Source organism: Cyrtonyx montezumae, unplaced genomic scaffold, assembly GCF_038088225.1.
Source record: "Cyrtonyx montezumae isolate F1298 unplaced genomic scaffold, pur_monq_1.0 scaffold_10, whole genome shotgun sequence".
Lineage (NCBI taxonomy): Eukaryota > Metazoa > Chordata > Aves > Galliformes > Odontophoridae > Cyrtonyx > Cyrtonyx montezumae.
This window is the reverse complement of record NW_027071826.1, coordinates 29246271-29263226: the sequence shown is the minus strand read 5'-3', so window position 1 is coordinate 29263226 and position 16956 is coordinate 29246271. Positions and strand designations below refer to the sequence as shown.

Below are 16956 nucleotides of genomic sequence, written 5' to 3'. Positions count from 1 at the left end.
GAGAAAAATAATTTATAAAAACACAAGCAATGGTATACAAGATGACAAGAAAAAAAATATAACACAATATTAGAAATTGTATTTGACATTTTTTCCAATGCTATTTCCTTACTGGGAATATACTTTTCTGCAACAAATTTTTGATTATGTACAGCATTAACTCTTCAGTACTACAGTAGCTTTAAAGTTTGTTAGACATTTGAACTCTGCTTAATCCAAAGGTTTTTCTCAGTCACACAATAATGAGGTAATATTTGTACGTAAAACTTTCACTGTTTCTTTTCCTTTTTTGAAAAGACAAGGAAATTATATAGGTGTAAGAATGCTGCCCCTCTTCTGCTGGGGAAATGAGTCTTCTGTTCGTGCACATCAAGCCCTCTCCCTTTTCTGCAAGGAGCTCCTGAAATTCTGTCTAGGCTGTGAGGAATTCCTTCTTTTGTAGCTGTATGTTGCTAGTTCCACTAACTTGTGTGCACTGACACAAACAGCAAAACTGGATGGTTACCAATTGTTGTCACTCTGTCTCTTTCTGCAACCTCCTCTGGGCCAGTTATTCTCCTGGAAAGTCAGTCCAGCTGACCAGTGGTAAAACACTGCTGCCATTTTGCAGTGCTAAACTGCTATAATGCTAAAGGACATTCCCCCAGCCCTAGCTCTATGGATGAGACAGGAACCACTACCATCTAAAAGGACTTGAGTTTTAATACTGCAGAACAGTTGCCCGCCAGGCAACCAACTGCCTTGCACAAAGAAAGGAAAAGCCAATGCTGAGCTCAGACTGAGAAAAACAAACATTCCATTCCCCACCCTGCTGCTTTTCCCTGTGCCTCAAAGCCATTATGGGAAAATTGCTCTTTGTAACTAAAACATCACTACTATATCTGCTCCAGACAAGATTTTGCTTTATGAAAAACCCTCTAAGTTTCACTATAGAACAGAGTTAATAAATAATCTGTATTTACAATCCTACAGTCATGAAGACTTGTAATAATGGTGGATAGTCTTGATGCATTTTTTTTCCTAAATCAATAATCCCTCAGTCATTATAATATCAAGGACAGCTAAAAATAAATATTTTACAATTTCAGTATTTTATCTACAGGCCCCTTCCCCTCCCCTCTGAAGCGAGGGGCTTAAAGCATCTATGGCATGTAGAAAAGGAATGTTTTTATTACTGTTCTATTTTGTGCCTTTTTAACCATAGAATATGAAGCTAACCATAAAAAACAAAGCACATGCTGGTTTCTTCCCAAAGGACAGCACAGTGCTAGTTGAGATGGTGGTGTTCTCACACCACAGCTGAAAGAAATCATTTAAAAGGTAAGAAAGATCTGCATCTAACCAGGAAACAGAATCTTATTGTAAATCCCAGTTCTCTCAAAGCTGATGTGATCCAGTGTGCCAATTGTGTCCTCCTATCTCCTCCCTTCATGGAGGGGGGCTGGGGGATATCTGTTTCGTCCTGTGTTGTAGGACAGCTGATCTAGCTCACCACAAAAGAAGTCAAGGGCTATTTTCATCTGAAAGATGCAACATACAAAAGGATAATTTCTGCAAGTTAAATGGATGTAAACCAAAGGTAGCAGAGACCCCATTAAAAAACCTCCACCCCCCACGAAGAAAAGATTTGAGAGTTCACCCTCCCACCCAAAACCCCTTTCCCCACACAATGAAAGGTCTTCTTCAGTTTAAGTAGTCCACAGCACATCCAGAGATGTTCTTCTTACAAAATGCTACTCCATGGGACCTCCAGTTAGAAGCAGTGACAATGCACTGTGATAAATAAACAAATGTCTTTCTGACTGAAAGAAGTGTGCTTTTTCAGCGAAGAAAATTCTTATTTGCAAGACATTTGTTTCCTTCCATTTCAGAGGTCAGATGCAAGTATGTTTCACTTCTATTCTCTCAAAACCATTCTCTTGAGGCAGGTAATGTTTCGAGTCCACATTTATGCAGAAGGAAGAAAGGAAGGAATAATATAATGGTCCCAGGATTTGTAAGGCTAAATGTTTCAGAAGGTGCAATACCAGCATTTTAAAATAGTCTCTGAATCCAGTAACCTTAGGATTATGAATCTGTGAAAAAGAGAGAATAAGATGAGGTATTTCTGTGCTATGCATGATTCTGTCTGAGACATTATCCATATGTTCCTTACAAATATGTCTAGAAATTAAAGAAAGTGCTGAAGTACTGTCTTCATTCAGGAGTTAAATTTTATCACCTAGTCTATGTAACCATTACCTAACAAAGTCACAATTTGAAGCAAACTAGGGCAACCTGGAGCTGGTCACGTGGACGTATCAACACTGACCTGCAAGAGTAGAACACTCTGCGTAGATTGTACCTTGCTCATTTTTATTGTCAGCCTTCTGCATATTGAACTCTATTCTTGCTAGTCAGTATTTTGCATTTTCACCTCGCAGTTTGTCACCTGTATTGATTCATTCTACTTAATTTTCTCCTTTGTTACAGATTCTAGTTCCAGAAATGAACTGTATTTTAACATGGATTCCCTTTGACCCAGCAGGACTGAGATATTAAGATTTTAAACTAATTCAGAGTTTAAAAGTTTGAATATATAATCAAAAAGGGGTCCCGTTTCTATCTGCAAAACATGCTTGAGATGAAACCATGCAAAATGATAGATCTTTCCCTCTTAGCTCTTTTTATTTTTTAGATATATCCTATTCCTCTTGAGAGCAGCTTTCTTGAACCAATTTTTTTTTTTTTTTTTTTTTTTTTTTTACACGGGGACTCTTAAATAAGTTTTCCTTACCTCTGCATTCATATTTAAGATCTGAGAAGAATACCATTTCTTGAGAGAAGACAAATAATCCTAGACGACCACCAGCATAAGTTTTATCATAGATTGGTCCTGAGTCTGCCATGATTTTCTTCCCTTCATACATTACAACTCTACAAAGGGACAACAGAATCTCATCAGAGATGACTCAATTGTTAGGTTTATTTTTATAGACATCTGGTTTCTTTGGGACAGTTACTTAGACAAAAGGACAATGCTTACCTGATGTAGCCAGTCTTTGGTCTATGGCTAAGGTGCCATCTGTATGCAGTGAAGTCTTTCCAGCCTATGTGACGAGGGTCATGCCACAAAGTTCTCACCTACAGAAGAATAGATCAGTTAACCAGAAGGTCTGAAATAAGATAACAGTTATTTTGATATGCAGGTCTCTTTATGAGTAGCAGATATTTAGAGTTCATCATTAGGCTCTGTAATGGGGTCATCTGAAATCACCTGTACCTAAATTAACTTTTAAATATGTAAATAGAAATTTACTCCAGTAGTCCAAAAACAAATGACTCACTGCTACTGGGAAGCCTATCTGCCTATTAATAATTATGCTGTTATTTGTCTTTGCTGAGAAGACTATCCTATTCAGAGCAGCACATGTAGATCCCTGAGCACATCTAACTTTTTGGAAGAACAACATGCCTTTCAGTGCAGTACAGAAGCATAGGTTATCAGTGCGACCTTTACCTGGCCAGGAGTGTTTCCTGTGTGCCACAGAGCATTACGAAGATGTTCTCCTGGACCTGTGGTGGAATTCACAACCTTGATGGAGAGACCTGAGTAGCCCTGAGCTTTGGTTGGTGTAGAGTCCCAGTAAGACTGAGTAATCTGCTTCCACATGACAACGTAGAATCGACTGCTAGATTGGTAGTCAAATACAAAGCCAGCGTAATCATCATCCCTTTCTGTATTGATAAAGAAGGTGCCACTGAAGTCCACAGCGTTGAATTCATCAAAACCTACATGGACATTAGAAGAGGAAGATTAAGATGATGTTGCTTTTGATGTGACTTTTAAATGATTCCTTAACAGTTTCTCAGTTTCCATCCCACCTCCACCCCCAAACTCTGTAATGCTTGTGAGAGTTAGTGTTCCTCTTACCAACTGCAAGGCCAGGGTCACAGTTGACTGTCTGAACCAGTTCTTTACCCTGGTGACGTACAACCCAGTTTGGATCATTTTGGGATGTTCCTTTGGGATCCAAGGGGATCATCTGAAACCTTCGGAAGTCAGTCTCACTGATGTCCACGTTTTCAGGGCAGATGTCATCAATGTCTGGCACACTGTCTTGGTCAAAGTCATCTTTGCAAGCATCTCCACGTCCATCACCTACAGGACAGATGAAATTCCACTATTCTGAGCAATCAGGCATTCTTTGTTGTTTGTCAGCATAGTTTCAAGTCTTACAGCTTGGTAGGTAGAAACTTTTATTACAGAGCTCTGACTGCCCAGGTACTGCTGGCAGACACTACAGAAAACAGAACTGTTGCTGTATAAATGTCCCTTTTGCTCCAGCCTGATATCACCAAGTGTATGAAGTTAGTTTGATGTGTGTTTTCTTTATTCCTTACTCCCAAGGAACACTAACATTAGTGCAGATTATCTTTTCACTTTGAAATTTTGTCCAACACTGAATTGCATTGAAAAAAAAATACATCAAACAGTTGGAAGATACTCATGATGTGTTACCATGATACTGGTCATCTTACCATCAGAATCCGCTTGATCTGGGTTGGCAACCAATCTGCAGTTATCTTTGTCATCAGGAATACCATCATTGTCATCGTCATGGTCACAAGCATCACCTTTTCCATCCTTGTCATGATCAGCTTGATTGGCATTGGGTACATAAGGACAGTTATCAAGATTATTTTGATGACCATCTTCATCTATGTCCTGGTTGTTGTCACACTCATCACCTATACGGTCAGAGTCAGTATCCTCCTGAAAAAAAAGAAAAAACAAAGAACATTTTAAAAGCCACCCAGAACATCTGGATTATGAGCATTAATAGCTAGAATTGGGATTTCTCTTTACTTTAATAAGAACACATCTCTAATACTTCCATTTTACCTAAAATTTTAGAATGTTAGGAGGCATTGCCAGTAAATCATGGGGCAGAAAGCAATAGAGGTTACCCTTCTACCCTGAGATGAGAAAGCACAGTTAAGCAAATGACAAATAAGAGTAAGGAGGTTTATGGTCTCAGTTTAAATCCTTCAAGCAACACTGCTTTTAGGCTAAAAGACAGTACTAAACTAGATTCTCCTGATTTGCAACCCTTTTTCTAACAGTTCAGTCGTACCAGTTACCTACCTGAAACAATTTACCTTACAGACTCGTACTTAGTGGGCCAGCACAACCTTCTACTACCTACAACCTATCTACTTCTGTCTTTGAATTTTGACCCAAGTAAGTTGCATGAGAGGTTGGACTCCCCCTAAATTTCAGGAGGCAGTTTAAAGAGTGTCATGCTCCTTTTCCCTAGGGCAAAGACAAGCTTAGATGCCTTTACTGGTAGAAAATAGAACTTTTTTAAAAAAATGTAACTGCTTTGGATTGAAGGACAAAGATTATGAGAGGACTGTTTAAATCAAAGTGCCAAGAAGTGATATTTAACTACCCGATCAGTTAACTGCTTCTAGCATTTTTAATTTGTAGTTTTTAATTTGTTCTGCAAGTCCTGAAAGCAAGTTTAAGACTTCAGGCTATTGCTTCTATTCTAGGAAGGTCAGAACTGGCCTTTGAAGCAGCCAAGCACTGCAGGTTCATGGTAATTTATAGAGCTTTGAGTAACGAAGGATTTGTGTATTATTAGCATCCTGCACATCTTATGGGCTACATGTACATTAAGCTACTGAAAAGATATTCCCTGCCTATTTTGATTTCATAAAGTGCTCCCAGGTATTTCACATGTTTACAGTGAGGGTCAGTACAACTGACAAAACTAAGAAACGTGCTCTGAAGAGTTGTACATGTAGTAGTGTTGTGGATCCTCTCTAGAATTACTTTTTGGAACAATACCTTGCTAGTGTTTGAACTGTGGGGGAATAATACTTCTAAATATGCTATTTGGCAAATTAATGAGAATAGTATGTCAACTCAAACTTAAGCTATACTTTGGTATAATATCTTCTGTATTGTAACACATCTGAACAACAATATTCTATTTGTATAAAAGAAATCCTCTACCTGGTCAGGATTATGTTCCAGTGGACAGTTATCACACTGATCTCCAACACCATCCAAATCTGTATCCCTCTGGTCTACATTGTAGACGTATTGGCAGTTGTCCCTTTCATTAAGGATCCCTGAAAAATTAAGAAGATTTTGTAAATGCAAGTCAAAATATCCAAGTGCTTCAAAGGAACATACAAAGTTACCACACACTTTTTGATAATTTTTGATAACATTCTGTAAGTGTTTTGAAAAGAATCTGATTGAAAACTGATGAAATCACTAGCTTCTGTTCCTACTTCCTGTAAGAACAGATAAAATTTAACTGTGCCAAAATGCATATTTTTCAGAATGAGTTTCCATTAGCTTCAAGTGTTACTTTAATAGCCCTTATATTCTGAAATCATCAGTGATGAGATCTTGTGTGTTCAAGTATAAACTTCTAGTATGAAACCAATGGTATCACTGTATACATTTGGTCAATCTGGCTGGCAGTGTAAAGGTGTGACACCTACCATCCCCATCAATATCCACTGCACATGCGTCTCCTTCTCCGTTGTTGTCAGTGTCAGTCTGATCAGGGTTGTGATTGTAGGGGCAGTTATCGCAACGGTCACCAACATCATCCCTGTCATAGTCATACTGCTGTGGGTTGTAGATGAACGGGCATTTGTCCTGCAAGAGAGAAGTCAAGCTTTAAAAACAGTCTAATTAATACTTAAACATACAGCAGCACAAGCAGGATCTGATTGGAAAAGCAAAAAGCAGAAGGGAAAGCAGACAGAACTGGAACATTTTTATCTCAAAACACACAACTGCTTTATTTAAGCATGGGAATGGTTGACTGAAAATCAAGATTCATTTTCAAAGCTCACTAGCTGCCGTAGGTTAGTCTGCATAGTTATGCATATCTAAAGGTTTCTAGGATATCTGTCAGTGCCAGCAATTTCATTTGAAGGCCTTAAGAGAAGGAACAGGAGAGCTACATTCTAAAAGGCAGTTCTTTTCTGTTGTCTTACGCTGTCATCAGGAACACCATCGTCATCATCATCATTATCACAGGCATCACCAATCCCATCTTTATCATAGTCTTCCTGCCCAGAGTTGGGGAGATTGGGGCAGTTGTCCTGTAGCATGGATAAAGTACACGTGTTTACTCCTGACATGAACACAATAGGGATTTTAGCAGATATAATCATTAGGCAAAAAACAAAATATCCAAAATGTAAGTGTTACTTACTGACATCTCTTGATTTGAGCTAATTGTATTATAGTGAGGATACGTATTTGAATGCAATAGACTAAATCACTTAAATGCAAGATTTAGATATTCTTAACCTCTTGCTCTTCCCCCAATATAGATATTTATCAGATGAAAGCTGATATAGGCAATAAAACTAGATTACTTTCAAAACATTTATAATAGATTTATAATTACCAGGCTTCATTCCCCACCCACACCATGTTGTAGAAATGTTTAAAGCTACATTGAGAACCTCCTAACAATACCAGCAATAGAGAGATATTTTACTAGTTTTAAATAAAGGATAGATTAATACCTCTAACTAGATAGAGGCTCTATTTTTTATGGTCCTAATTTAGAAGCATTCTACAGGAATACAGGATAAACATACTTTTTTACAGTGGTAAGTGGCATTGGCAACACAGACAAGGTTTTCATTTGGCCATCCATCCAAGTCAGTATCTTCTCCACAGATTATACCATTGCCAGCATAGCCTGGTTTACATTCACAACGATACATTGGGTCACTGAAGTGGCCAAGATAGTTGCATTTGGCATTCTTGTTGCAGTCATGTGTTCCATCCGTGCATGGATTACGTGGCTTGCAGACCTGGAAGACCACACTGAAATTAAATCCACTGGAAACATCTTTTAATCACATTTTTACCCACAGATTCTGACAAGGCAAAGAGTACATATGCCTATTTTCACCACGGATGTTTCAGTAGGGAAAGAAAAAACCCAATATGTTATTTTCTCTCCACTCGTAACTCCAGTACCTGTCTTAGGACTATTTCTCTTGTTCACACCACTCACATAAAAGTGGAACAAAACACCAAAAAGACCTTGAATGTACGTATCGGTTGTACTGCAAATGAATACTTATTAAATTACTCTCTTAAAATTCTGCATAATGTCAGAATTCTCCAGGGTTGGAGAGGACATTTTTATAATTTATACTGCACTCCAATGGGAGAAGCATTAATTAATTTGTATTTTGAATTACAGATGATGTACCAAGTCCGTCTTCCCTGAAACGCATCCACTGTTCGTAGAAAGCAACTTTGGTTTTGTAACCTAGCACAGCTCTCAGGCTGACAATACCTGTTTGTTTGCCATGGCATCCTCAACACTGCGACCAAATGGCTGTGACCCAGTGAAACGTGGTGGACAAGGCAGACAGTTGTATCCAGGTTCAGTATTCTCACACCTGTGCACTCCATTGAAGACAAAGCAGGCATCGGGAACTTCTTTGCACTGAAATGCAAGAGTTTGAGATATAGGAAAACAGTGTATTAAAGCATTGGTATTTCTTTTCCCACTGTCTTCTTCCTTTCAAGTCACAAGACTTTTCTAGTCTTCCTACCTCATCAATATCTTGGCAGTGGATACCATCACCATGGTAGCCAGCAGGACAGGCACCACACTTCCAAGAGCCATCAGGGGAGCTTGTACATGTAGTTCCCGCAAAGCAGGGATTAGACAGACATCCATCTGAGAAACAAACAAGAGTTAAGAAGAGGGATGTTGCTGCAATTGTGTTTTGCCAGTATGCCATATGCCAGTTCTAAGTCTTAAACTATGGCCGTAATTTTTAAGTAGCACAGTCAAGATTGGTCACAACCATTAGATGACTGTGGACAAAGTATACTCACCAACTGGACAGTCCTGCTTGTTGCAGACCTGAGTTCCTTTAGCTTCACCTACACACGTCTTCCCACCATACTGAGGCTCAGGATTATTGCAGAGACGGCTGCGTTTCTGAAGTCCTCCTCCACATGTCACTGTGCAAGCATCCCATGGAGACCACGGTCCCCAGTTGCCATTAACTAAAAAGAGAAGCAGATATTAGGGGATTTGTATAGCTTTAAGTTCATTAAAAATTACCATTTTCAGGCTAAGAAATATTCCTTCTTTAGTGAGAGTACTTGAGACCTTGTTCCAACCTAGTTCATGGAGTGGCAGCCCTAGTCAATAGACTCCATGGAAAACTCAGAACACAACTGCTACAGAAAGTGGTTTAATTTTGTATAAATCTAAACTGTGATGTTTAACCGAGCTTGTAACGAAGTTTAAAAAACAAAGACTGCTAGAAGTCTGTCATTTCACAGCTTCCTATTTGGGAAGTTCATTTGTTAAACTAGCAAATAGTAGCTAGCATGTGGACATACTTACTTGGGCAAGGATCTTTCTGGCAGGACTTGGTCTCTCTTGCCTCACCCTCACAAGGCTTGCCATTCAGCTGCGGTACTGGAGAGTTACAGAGACGAATTCTAGTGATCATGCCTGTGCCACAAGTGACTGAACATGATGACCATGGTGACCAGTGGCTCCAGCCACCATCCTGTTTAACTACAGAAAGAGATATCTATTAGTAGAGTTTTTGAAAAACCAGACTTCAGCTTCAGCTTCAAAGCACTTAGAATGTAGCTAGCATTAGAACTGTACTAAAGGCTCTATGCTAGAAAACCTTGGTACAGTAATAGATCAAGTTGTTCTACTGCTGGAGAAACTGCATGACTAAACTGGTGTCAATTTTTAACCTGAGAACATGGGCCAGACGTGTTTATTTACTGTATCAACTATATGCTCCACTTTACTTCATTAATGGAAGTCCTTAAAGCTAGAAGCCAGCATTCCAGTCCAGTGACAAGAGCAACAGGATAAATTCTGCTGTTAATACTAAGCCAATAAAAGTGGCCCATGTTTTATTACCAGAACGAACAGATATACTTACAGAACAGAATACTTACATCTCTTATCACACTCCTGAAGGTGGCAAGTTCGAGTCTGCACAGAAGACCCTTCACAGCGGTTGTTGAGACTGTCACAAGAACGCCCTCTCTGCTGAATCCCATTCCCACATGTCACAGAACATGAAGTCCATTCAGACCAAGGAGACCACCCATCATCTGCATAGTCGCTAGCTGTAAAGATCCACAGCTCTGTTACAGCCCTGAATAAGATGCTAAGTATGTATTCTCTATATTCTTTTTCCCAACCCCTTCCCCTGCTTTTTCTTTACTCTAAGAAAAAACTGCACACAACTGCCCTCAAAATCTACACGCGTCTCCCTTTCTTGTACAAGGTAAAGAACTCAAATGTTTCAGTGCTTACATGCATTACCTAAGTTACTTTGGATGGCTTTACGTAATAACAATGAATTCAGAGAAGTACATAGGTTAGTCAATCACTGATACCAGTTCACAGTCAGCTTAGCAAGGTTTCTAAGAAAACTCAAGTTTAATCAGCGCTGATAGCTAGGAGTATCATTGTCCAGAAACCCATTTAAACATAATTATAAGTATGCTTGGTTCATAGCTGCTCTGCAGATAAGAGTAGCAGTACTGTTGGCTGACATATTTTAATTTGCTGAGATGTGGAATGCATGCAAAATTGAAAAGTACTCACTGGTGAATACGATATACTAAAGCACCTAACACACCTCAAAAATATGCTCTGCCTGCATGCATGTATGTGTTACATTCTTTGGATTTCAGAGCTCCATTTTACTTCTCTTAATGATATTGATCCAACATACCCCCAACTCCTTCTTTCCCTACAGAAATGCAGTGACACCTAAAACCACTCTGAAGTGTGGTAATTTTCAATAGCACATAGCAACTCCTTACTGAAGTAGCAACTACAAATTAATACAACAGGTTTCTATTATTACAGGCTATTCATTAGAGGATAGCCATTTGAATTTCAAATTAAAGATGCAGACTTATCCAGTTGCCATCTATACACAGATCTACAGAGGACATATATCTACTGAGACAGAGGAAGCTATTGACTGTAGAGAGGGGTGAACATTATTTTTAAATACTTACGCCAGCATCGGGGACAGCACTCCCCATCAGGCACAGTGGCATTGGAACAAGGCATGAGAGGGCAAGACACTTTCCTGCATATAGTGGCAGAGTTCTGTAAAAAAAATTGAAAGAATCTCAATAAACAAGCAGGATATATATAAAGCATACCTCTGGAGTCTAAACTCAAAGCTGAGAAAGTCAGGGCATCTTTATCATCTTTCTCCAGCACTAAGACTCAGAAGCACATCTAAAGTAGAAGGCCTTGTATTTAGAGCTGATAGAATTCAAGAGGAGTTCCAGCTATTCTTAGTCCAACTTCACCCTCCATTTTCCCACCCTCCACCCATACTGTTTACTTCTCAGTTAAAAGACATAGTTTTGTTTTGAATAAATTGGTCAAGAATGACTACCAGAAGCCGGCTAGAACAAAGGACTGAGTAAAGAACTATTGCTATATGACACCGAAAGTATAAGGTCAGACTTCAAGGGAAAGAACCAAGAAGTCAGCTTTTCTGTTAATATGGATTTAAGCTGATTACATGGTAAAGATAAAATGAGTTTAGCAGACTTGGCTGAGGAGCCATAAAAATCTATAACTTATACTTAAAGGTCTTTGATCTTTAAGCCAAGCAGTCAGGGTAGGAACACCCATCTCCGATCTCAAGAAGAGCTAAAGTACAGCCTGTAGTTTTGCTTCTTGAAGGTAGCAGCTTTGTTAGAAGAATGCCCTTGTGATTACCGTTTCAAGCTCCCATTTTTCCCAACCAAATGACTGTATTAAGGCAGTTACAGCTAACACTGAATAAGAGGGTTGGCAGGAAGATGAGCAAAGGCAGAAGTCACAGTACTGAACTGTGCAAGACTGAAGACAGAGACCTACAGAAGCAAAAAAGGTTTCCGTTGCACGTGACCTGTAACAGCTTATGGGACATAGCTAGAAGCATTCATTATATAATGAAAAAAGCTGCAAGTTTAAGAGTGTTTACTGAGCACTAGAATGTCTTTCTCCACTAAGCCAGCAAGAGGTTCATTGAGGATAAAGCATCCATTTAAGATATTTTGGGGAGGAAAGATGGTAATACTGTTTGTTCTTTTAATACTGATTTGTAAATGTACATGTAGATACATAGAAAGCAGAGGCATTCCCCACATTCTGAAACTAAAGGCATGTTAACATCTGCATGAGCGTGACATTCAGTATAATTCTAAATTGCTGCTGCTGTAATACTATATATAAGTTGTAAGAGATCTAATAGGGTAAAAATGACAAGCTGAATACTTCTCTGGGTATGATAGCACCTGCTCCATGTAGCATTCACTTGTTCAAACAAAGAATGTCACTTAGAATTATCTGTTAATTTTAAAGTCATGCATTTATATACAGAGAACTTATGAATGCACGGAATCTTACCTGGCAAGTACATTCAGTGCAGCTGTCAATAGTCCACTCTTCCTTATTTTTGTGTAAGATCCCATTATGAATGCATACTCCAGGAGTGATCTGGACCACTTTGGCAATCAGTTCATTTTCTTCAGTCTTGAACGGCAGGTGGGAAGGAGGGCAGCAGAGAGAAGATATTCAGAAGTTAACACAGAAGAGTCATCTCCTTCCACAAATTCACAGCTAAGTAAAGTTATTACTTGTTTATCTAAGCTCAAGGAACAACTTATAATTCGTTAAAGAACAGATCAGACATATTGTGAATTTAACAAGCACTTACCACTTTGCGAACTCTGTCTTGAAGTGTTGTAACCATGGACCGAAGCCCTTGCAGTTCCACAAACATATTTGTTAGTTCATCACAGGAAAAGCCACAGACCGCTTGAATGTCCTTTGTTTTATGGCCAATATAATTAGTGCGGATAGCTGGGCTGGAACCATTCATGGGGTTGTCCAGAGTAATGACTGCACTAGTGGCTAAGAGAGAAGAAAGTTTACATAAGGTAAATGTTTTTTTTTTTTTTTTAATTTTTTGCCACATACATTTATAATTCCAGGGTAGCACCTGTTATACATCTGCCACCACATTCATTAGGGTATCTCCAGAAAAATACTATTATTTCTTATGCAGTGTAGATTTAAATGTCAGCACACTTCTGAGTTCTGTTTCAGCTTGTTTTTTTTTTAATGTACTTAGGAATCTTCTATTTAATAGGTCAGAAGATTACTGACTTACAGCTGGAACAGCCTTTGTTCCTCAGGATAGTTTCCAGAGTTGTTCCAAATACGAACTGCACATTCTGCAACTGTCCCTGTGGAGAAAGAAGGAATTGCAGCTACCTGCAGCAACTGCAAGGGAAAGAACTTGCACAGAGAGCGCTCGCAGACAATAAAGTTCACTTAAGTTCATAATGAGTAATTTCACAACAGACAGACGGCAAGGTGAAACATGTAAATTTATTCTCCTGAGTGAGAGCAAGCCCTACTTCCTAACATTCTCAGCCTTGACCACAAAGACCTGGCAACTCGCCAGACAGGAAGGGGAAAAAGCATCAGTTTCTCAGTCTTGTATAATAAGTTGAGCAATCAAGCTACAACCACCTGTCCAGAAACTTTGGAACCTACTGTTGCAGAAAGTTCTCTCTGCAAATCCAATACTTCACACTTCAAGCTCCCCCAAAAGAGCTTAGTAGATTTATAGGTGGACCACGTGAGATGCACAGAAGCAGAACCCTTTCTCCCAATTTCCTACAACTTTCTAACCATTTAGGGTGGTTAAATAATGTACCTCCAAGGCATACAACTGAAGATACTAGACAAAAATGCAAGGGAAAAATCTTACCTGGAAGTTGTCGTTGACTCCCCCTTTGGCAATACGGAGCCTGGCACTGCTGGCCAGGTCCCTGGGGAATATGTTTTGGATGGGGATGTCCAGTTCAGCATTCTCCATTTTCTCACACCCCACATAAAGCTGAGCCCGGTCTTCTTGCACAAACAAGGTGATGTTCTTCCAATGTCCTGTAGCTAACAAGGCATCCTCTACAGACACTAACTGCTGCTTGCCATCGCCAGAGAGGCTCAGGTCCAAGGTGCCTGCCTTGCCATTTGAAACTATACTGAAGACGTGACCAGAGCCATCTTTCCGCTCCACAGCCAGCAGCGTGCCTCTGGTCTTCTTGGCTTGCCGGAGAGTGGCCAGAAGGATGAAGCCCTTCTCAGCATGGATGGTATCTAACAGGTCTTGGAACTTGGAGTCAGGGACGGCAGGGATGCGACTGGCATCTTCAATGCGGTAAGCAGGGCTGTAGGACACTGGCCCCTTCACCATGCGCACCCCATGTGCCCGATGCCCAGCTCCCTTGCGAGATAAGCCAATGATTTCAAAGACATCAAAGTTGCTGTTATCATCACCCCTGGACTCTGTAGAGAGATCAGAGTATCCGTCATAAGCCATGGAAAAGAAGAAGCCGAGTAGTTATTCAACTCCCAGGGCTGCTTAACACACATTACGAGGTACGCAGAGCACGAGCAGCAGCTCTCTCGAGGCAGCCCCGCCAGGAGAAGCGTGCGGCACTCCACACATTCTTGTGAAGGAGCCAGGAGGCACAGGAGCGCCGGGTACCCGCTGACCGACACCGAGGTAGCGGCACTCTGACACCTCATTAGGCTCCGGCGGAGGAGAAGCAGCAGCAGAGGCACAGCACGGCGCAAGGCTCGCCGAGGCTGGGCGGGGGGCCCTCGCAGCAGCCAGCCCGAGAAGCGACGGGGCAGCAAAGCCCTGCAGGGGCTGCCCGTCGCCTCCGCCCCGCATCAGGTGAGCGAGATGCTCTCGAGAGCTTCTATTCTGGCGGCCGCACGAATTCCACAGCAGACAAAGTTCCGTGGTCAACTACCGCTCCACTACTTAAATGTTTCCGTTCTCTGAGCGCCGCGCCGTTCCGCCCGTCGCAGCCGGCTCCCCGTACCCACCCACCCCGCGCCAGCCCTTACCTGCCGCGCGTTTGGCTTCCGGACCGCCGAGCGCCAGGAGGAGGACGAGAACAACGGCCGGCCCCATAGCGAGCATCTGCCTCTGACCGACCTGCGGATGGCCGCAAAGAAATAGGTCACCGAGCCGCTCCACGCTACGAAGCAGGTGCCCCGGGACAGCGGGAGCCGCGTCGGCACTTACCTGCGGGGAGAGCGTGCGGGCGGCTCCCGCCACCGACGAGCGATATCCTCCGGGGAGCGCGGCGGCTGCGCCTGGGAGCAGCGACGGGCGCGTGCCCTGCAGCGCTGCGCTACACCTCAGGGGTCGGCGCTGCCCGTGCTCTGCGGGCGCCGGGCGCCGCGCGCGGCTTTAAAGGGTCGCTCGCATTCCTGTGCGCGCGGCGGGCCAATCAGCGGCGGCGGGGCAGGAAGCGGGAGGTGTGCGCGGGGAGCAGCGGTCGGGGACGGCGTTCCGCAGAGCGGCCGCCGCGGGCCGGGGGCGGGGCCGCGTGCTGGGCTGCGTGCCGGGCGGCGAGCGGCGGCCGCGGACCCCAAGGTTGCGCCGCTTGGGGGCGCCCCGCGAGCGGCGGCGGCGGCACTTCTCCTTTTATGGCTCGTCCCGGCGCCCGACGGAGCGTCCTCCGCTCCTCGGCCCCGGCGCCCGGAGGAGAAGCGTGGCGCGACCGAGGCACGCGGCGGCCGCTCTGGAAGCAGCTTAGGAGCGAGCCCCAGCGCGGAGTACACGAATCGGCCGCCTCGCGCGTCCCCATCCCGCTCCTCCGCGCGTAAACCTCGGCAGCTCTCCCCTCACCACCCCGTACAGCCACGGAGAGAAAGGCCCGGGGTCGGGGTAGCTTCGTGTACCACACCGAGCTGCGGGCTGGTGTTAGCGAACTGAATAACTAACTGCTCCGGGCAGGGATAGCCCGAGTAACCAGATTTCAGGTAAGGGGAGAGCTCTTGAAACATGAACGAGGCAGACCCTCTACACAACATCACACTCTGTACGAAAAAAAGTGATTTGGGCTCTGAAGTAATCAAATCCAAAATAGTGGCCGTTATTTTTTGCATTACTGGCCATTCCTCTGCATTCCCCAGCCCTTTTGTGTTTGGCATTAACTCCTGCTGGAAGCCGAGTGTCAGAGAATGAGAAGAATCCATCTGCCGATGGCGTGTGCAGTGAGGGGAAATCAGAGCACTCTTAGCAGCATCAAACCCTGGCTGGATCAGGCTCTGAACTGAGCTGCACTATGTGAAACACATCAGGCTGCTGGCCCGGCTGATGCACGAGGCACCAGTGCTCTGCACATCATCCCAGGAAATGCCTTGGGAAATTCTTGACTGAAGGAACAAGATCGCTACGGGACAGTGTACGTTAGGGGGAAGCCAGAATGAGTGTCATCCCTTCTTACTTAGGAAACAGAGCGTGCTGTCTGAAGCAGGTCTTTCGCTATGTAGTGATTCATTGAAGAAAAACCTCAAGTGCCATAAAATAAAAAGCTAAGAGCAAGAAACAGGGAGAAATGCCGGTAATGAGGAGAACCCTGCCAGAGTGTATTAAATTAAAAAAAAAAAAAAACAAACACAAAACAACAAAACAGAACAACAACAACTCAGAAGGAAAGACAGCAGAAGAGAGAGTCTGACCCCACTTGGAAAGCTTGAAGCATCACTCTCAGTGTTCAGTTCACTATGCCCTGTGTGTGCCAGTAGCTTCCTGTGGTACACTATTACACAGAAGTCAAAGGGACCCTATCAAGGCCTCATTGCTCTCCACAGGTTCTAGTAGAACAAGGTCAACCTCCTACCTGAGAAAGCATCAATAGGATGAGAAATAGTGGCCTCAAGTTGCGCCAGGGGAGGTTTCAGGTTAGATATTAGGGAAAAAAAAACAACAACAAAAAACTTACTCTGAAAAACTAGTAAGGCATTGGAACAGGATGCCCAGGGAGTTGGTGGAACTGTCCCTGTAGGTTTTTGAGAAAAGGGTAGATGGTTG

General features: G+C 42.6%; 1 protein-coding gene across 1 annotated transcript; it reads right to left on the bottom strand.

The window, feature by feature from the left end:
• Window positions 1-1659: 1659 nt before the first annotated feature.
• THBS1 (thrombospondin 1) lies at window positions 1660-15282 on the bottom strand. Its single transcript, XM_065753929.1, has 22 exons — window positions 15160-15282; window positions 14979-15069; window positions 13831-14408; window positions 13225-13300; window positions 12769-12965; window positions 12459-12584; window positions 11066-11159; window positions 9986-10159; window positions 9408-9584; window positions 8888-9061; window positions 8599-8726; window positions 8337-8489; window positions 7624-7842; window positions 7009-7116; window positions 6505-6664; window positions 6005-6123; window positions 4522-4756; window positions 3914-4141; window positions 3500-3771; window positions 3026-3123; window positions 2777-2916; window positions 1660-2075 (listed from the first exon to the last, which is right to left on the bottom strand). The coding sequence occupies exons 2-22, from the start codon at window positions 15052-15054 to the stop codon at window positions 2068-2070; spliced, it is 3540 nt and encodes a 1179-aa protein (XP_065610001.1). The 5' UTR covers window positions 15055-15069; window positions 15160-15282; the 3' UTR covers window positions 1660-2067.
• Between the last annotated feature and the right edge of the window lie 1674 nt (window positions 15283-16956).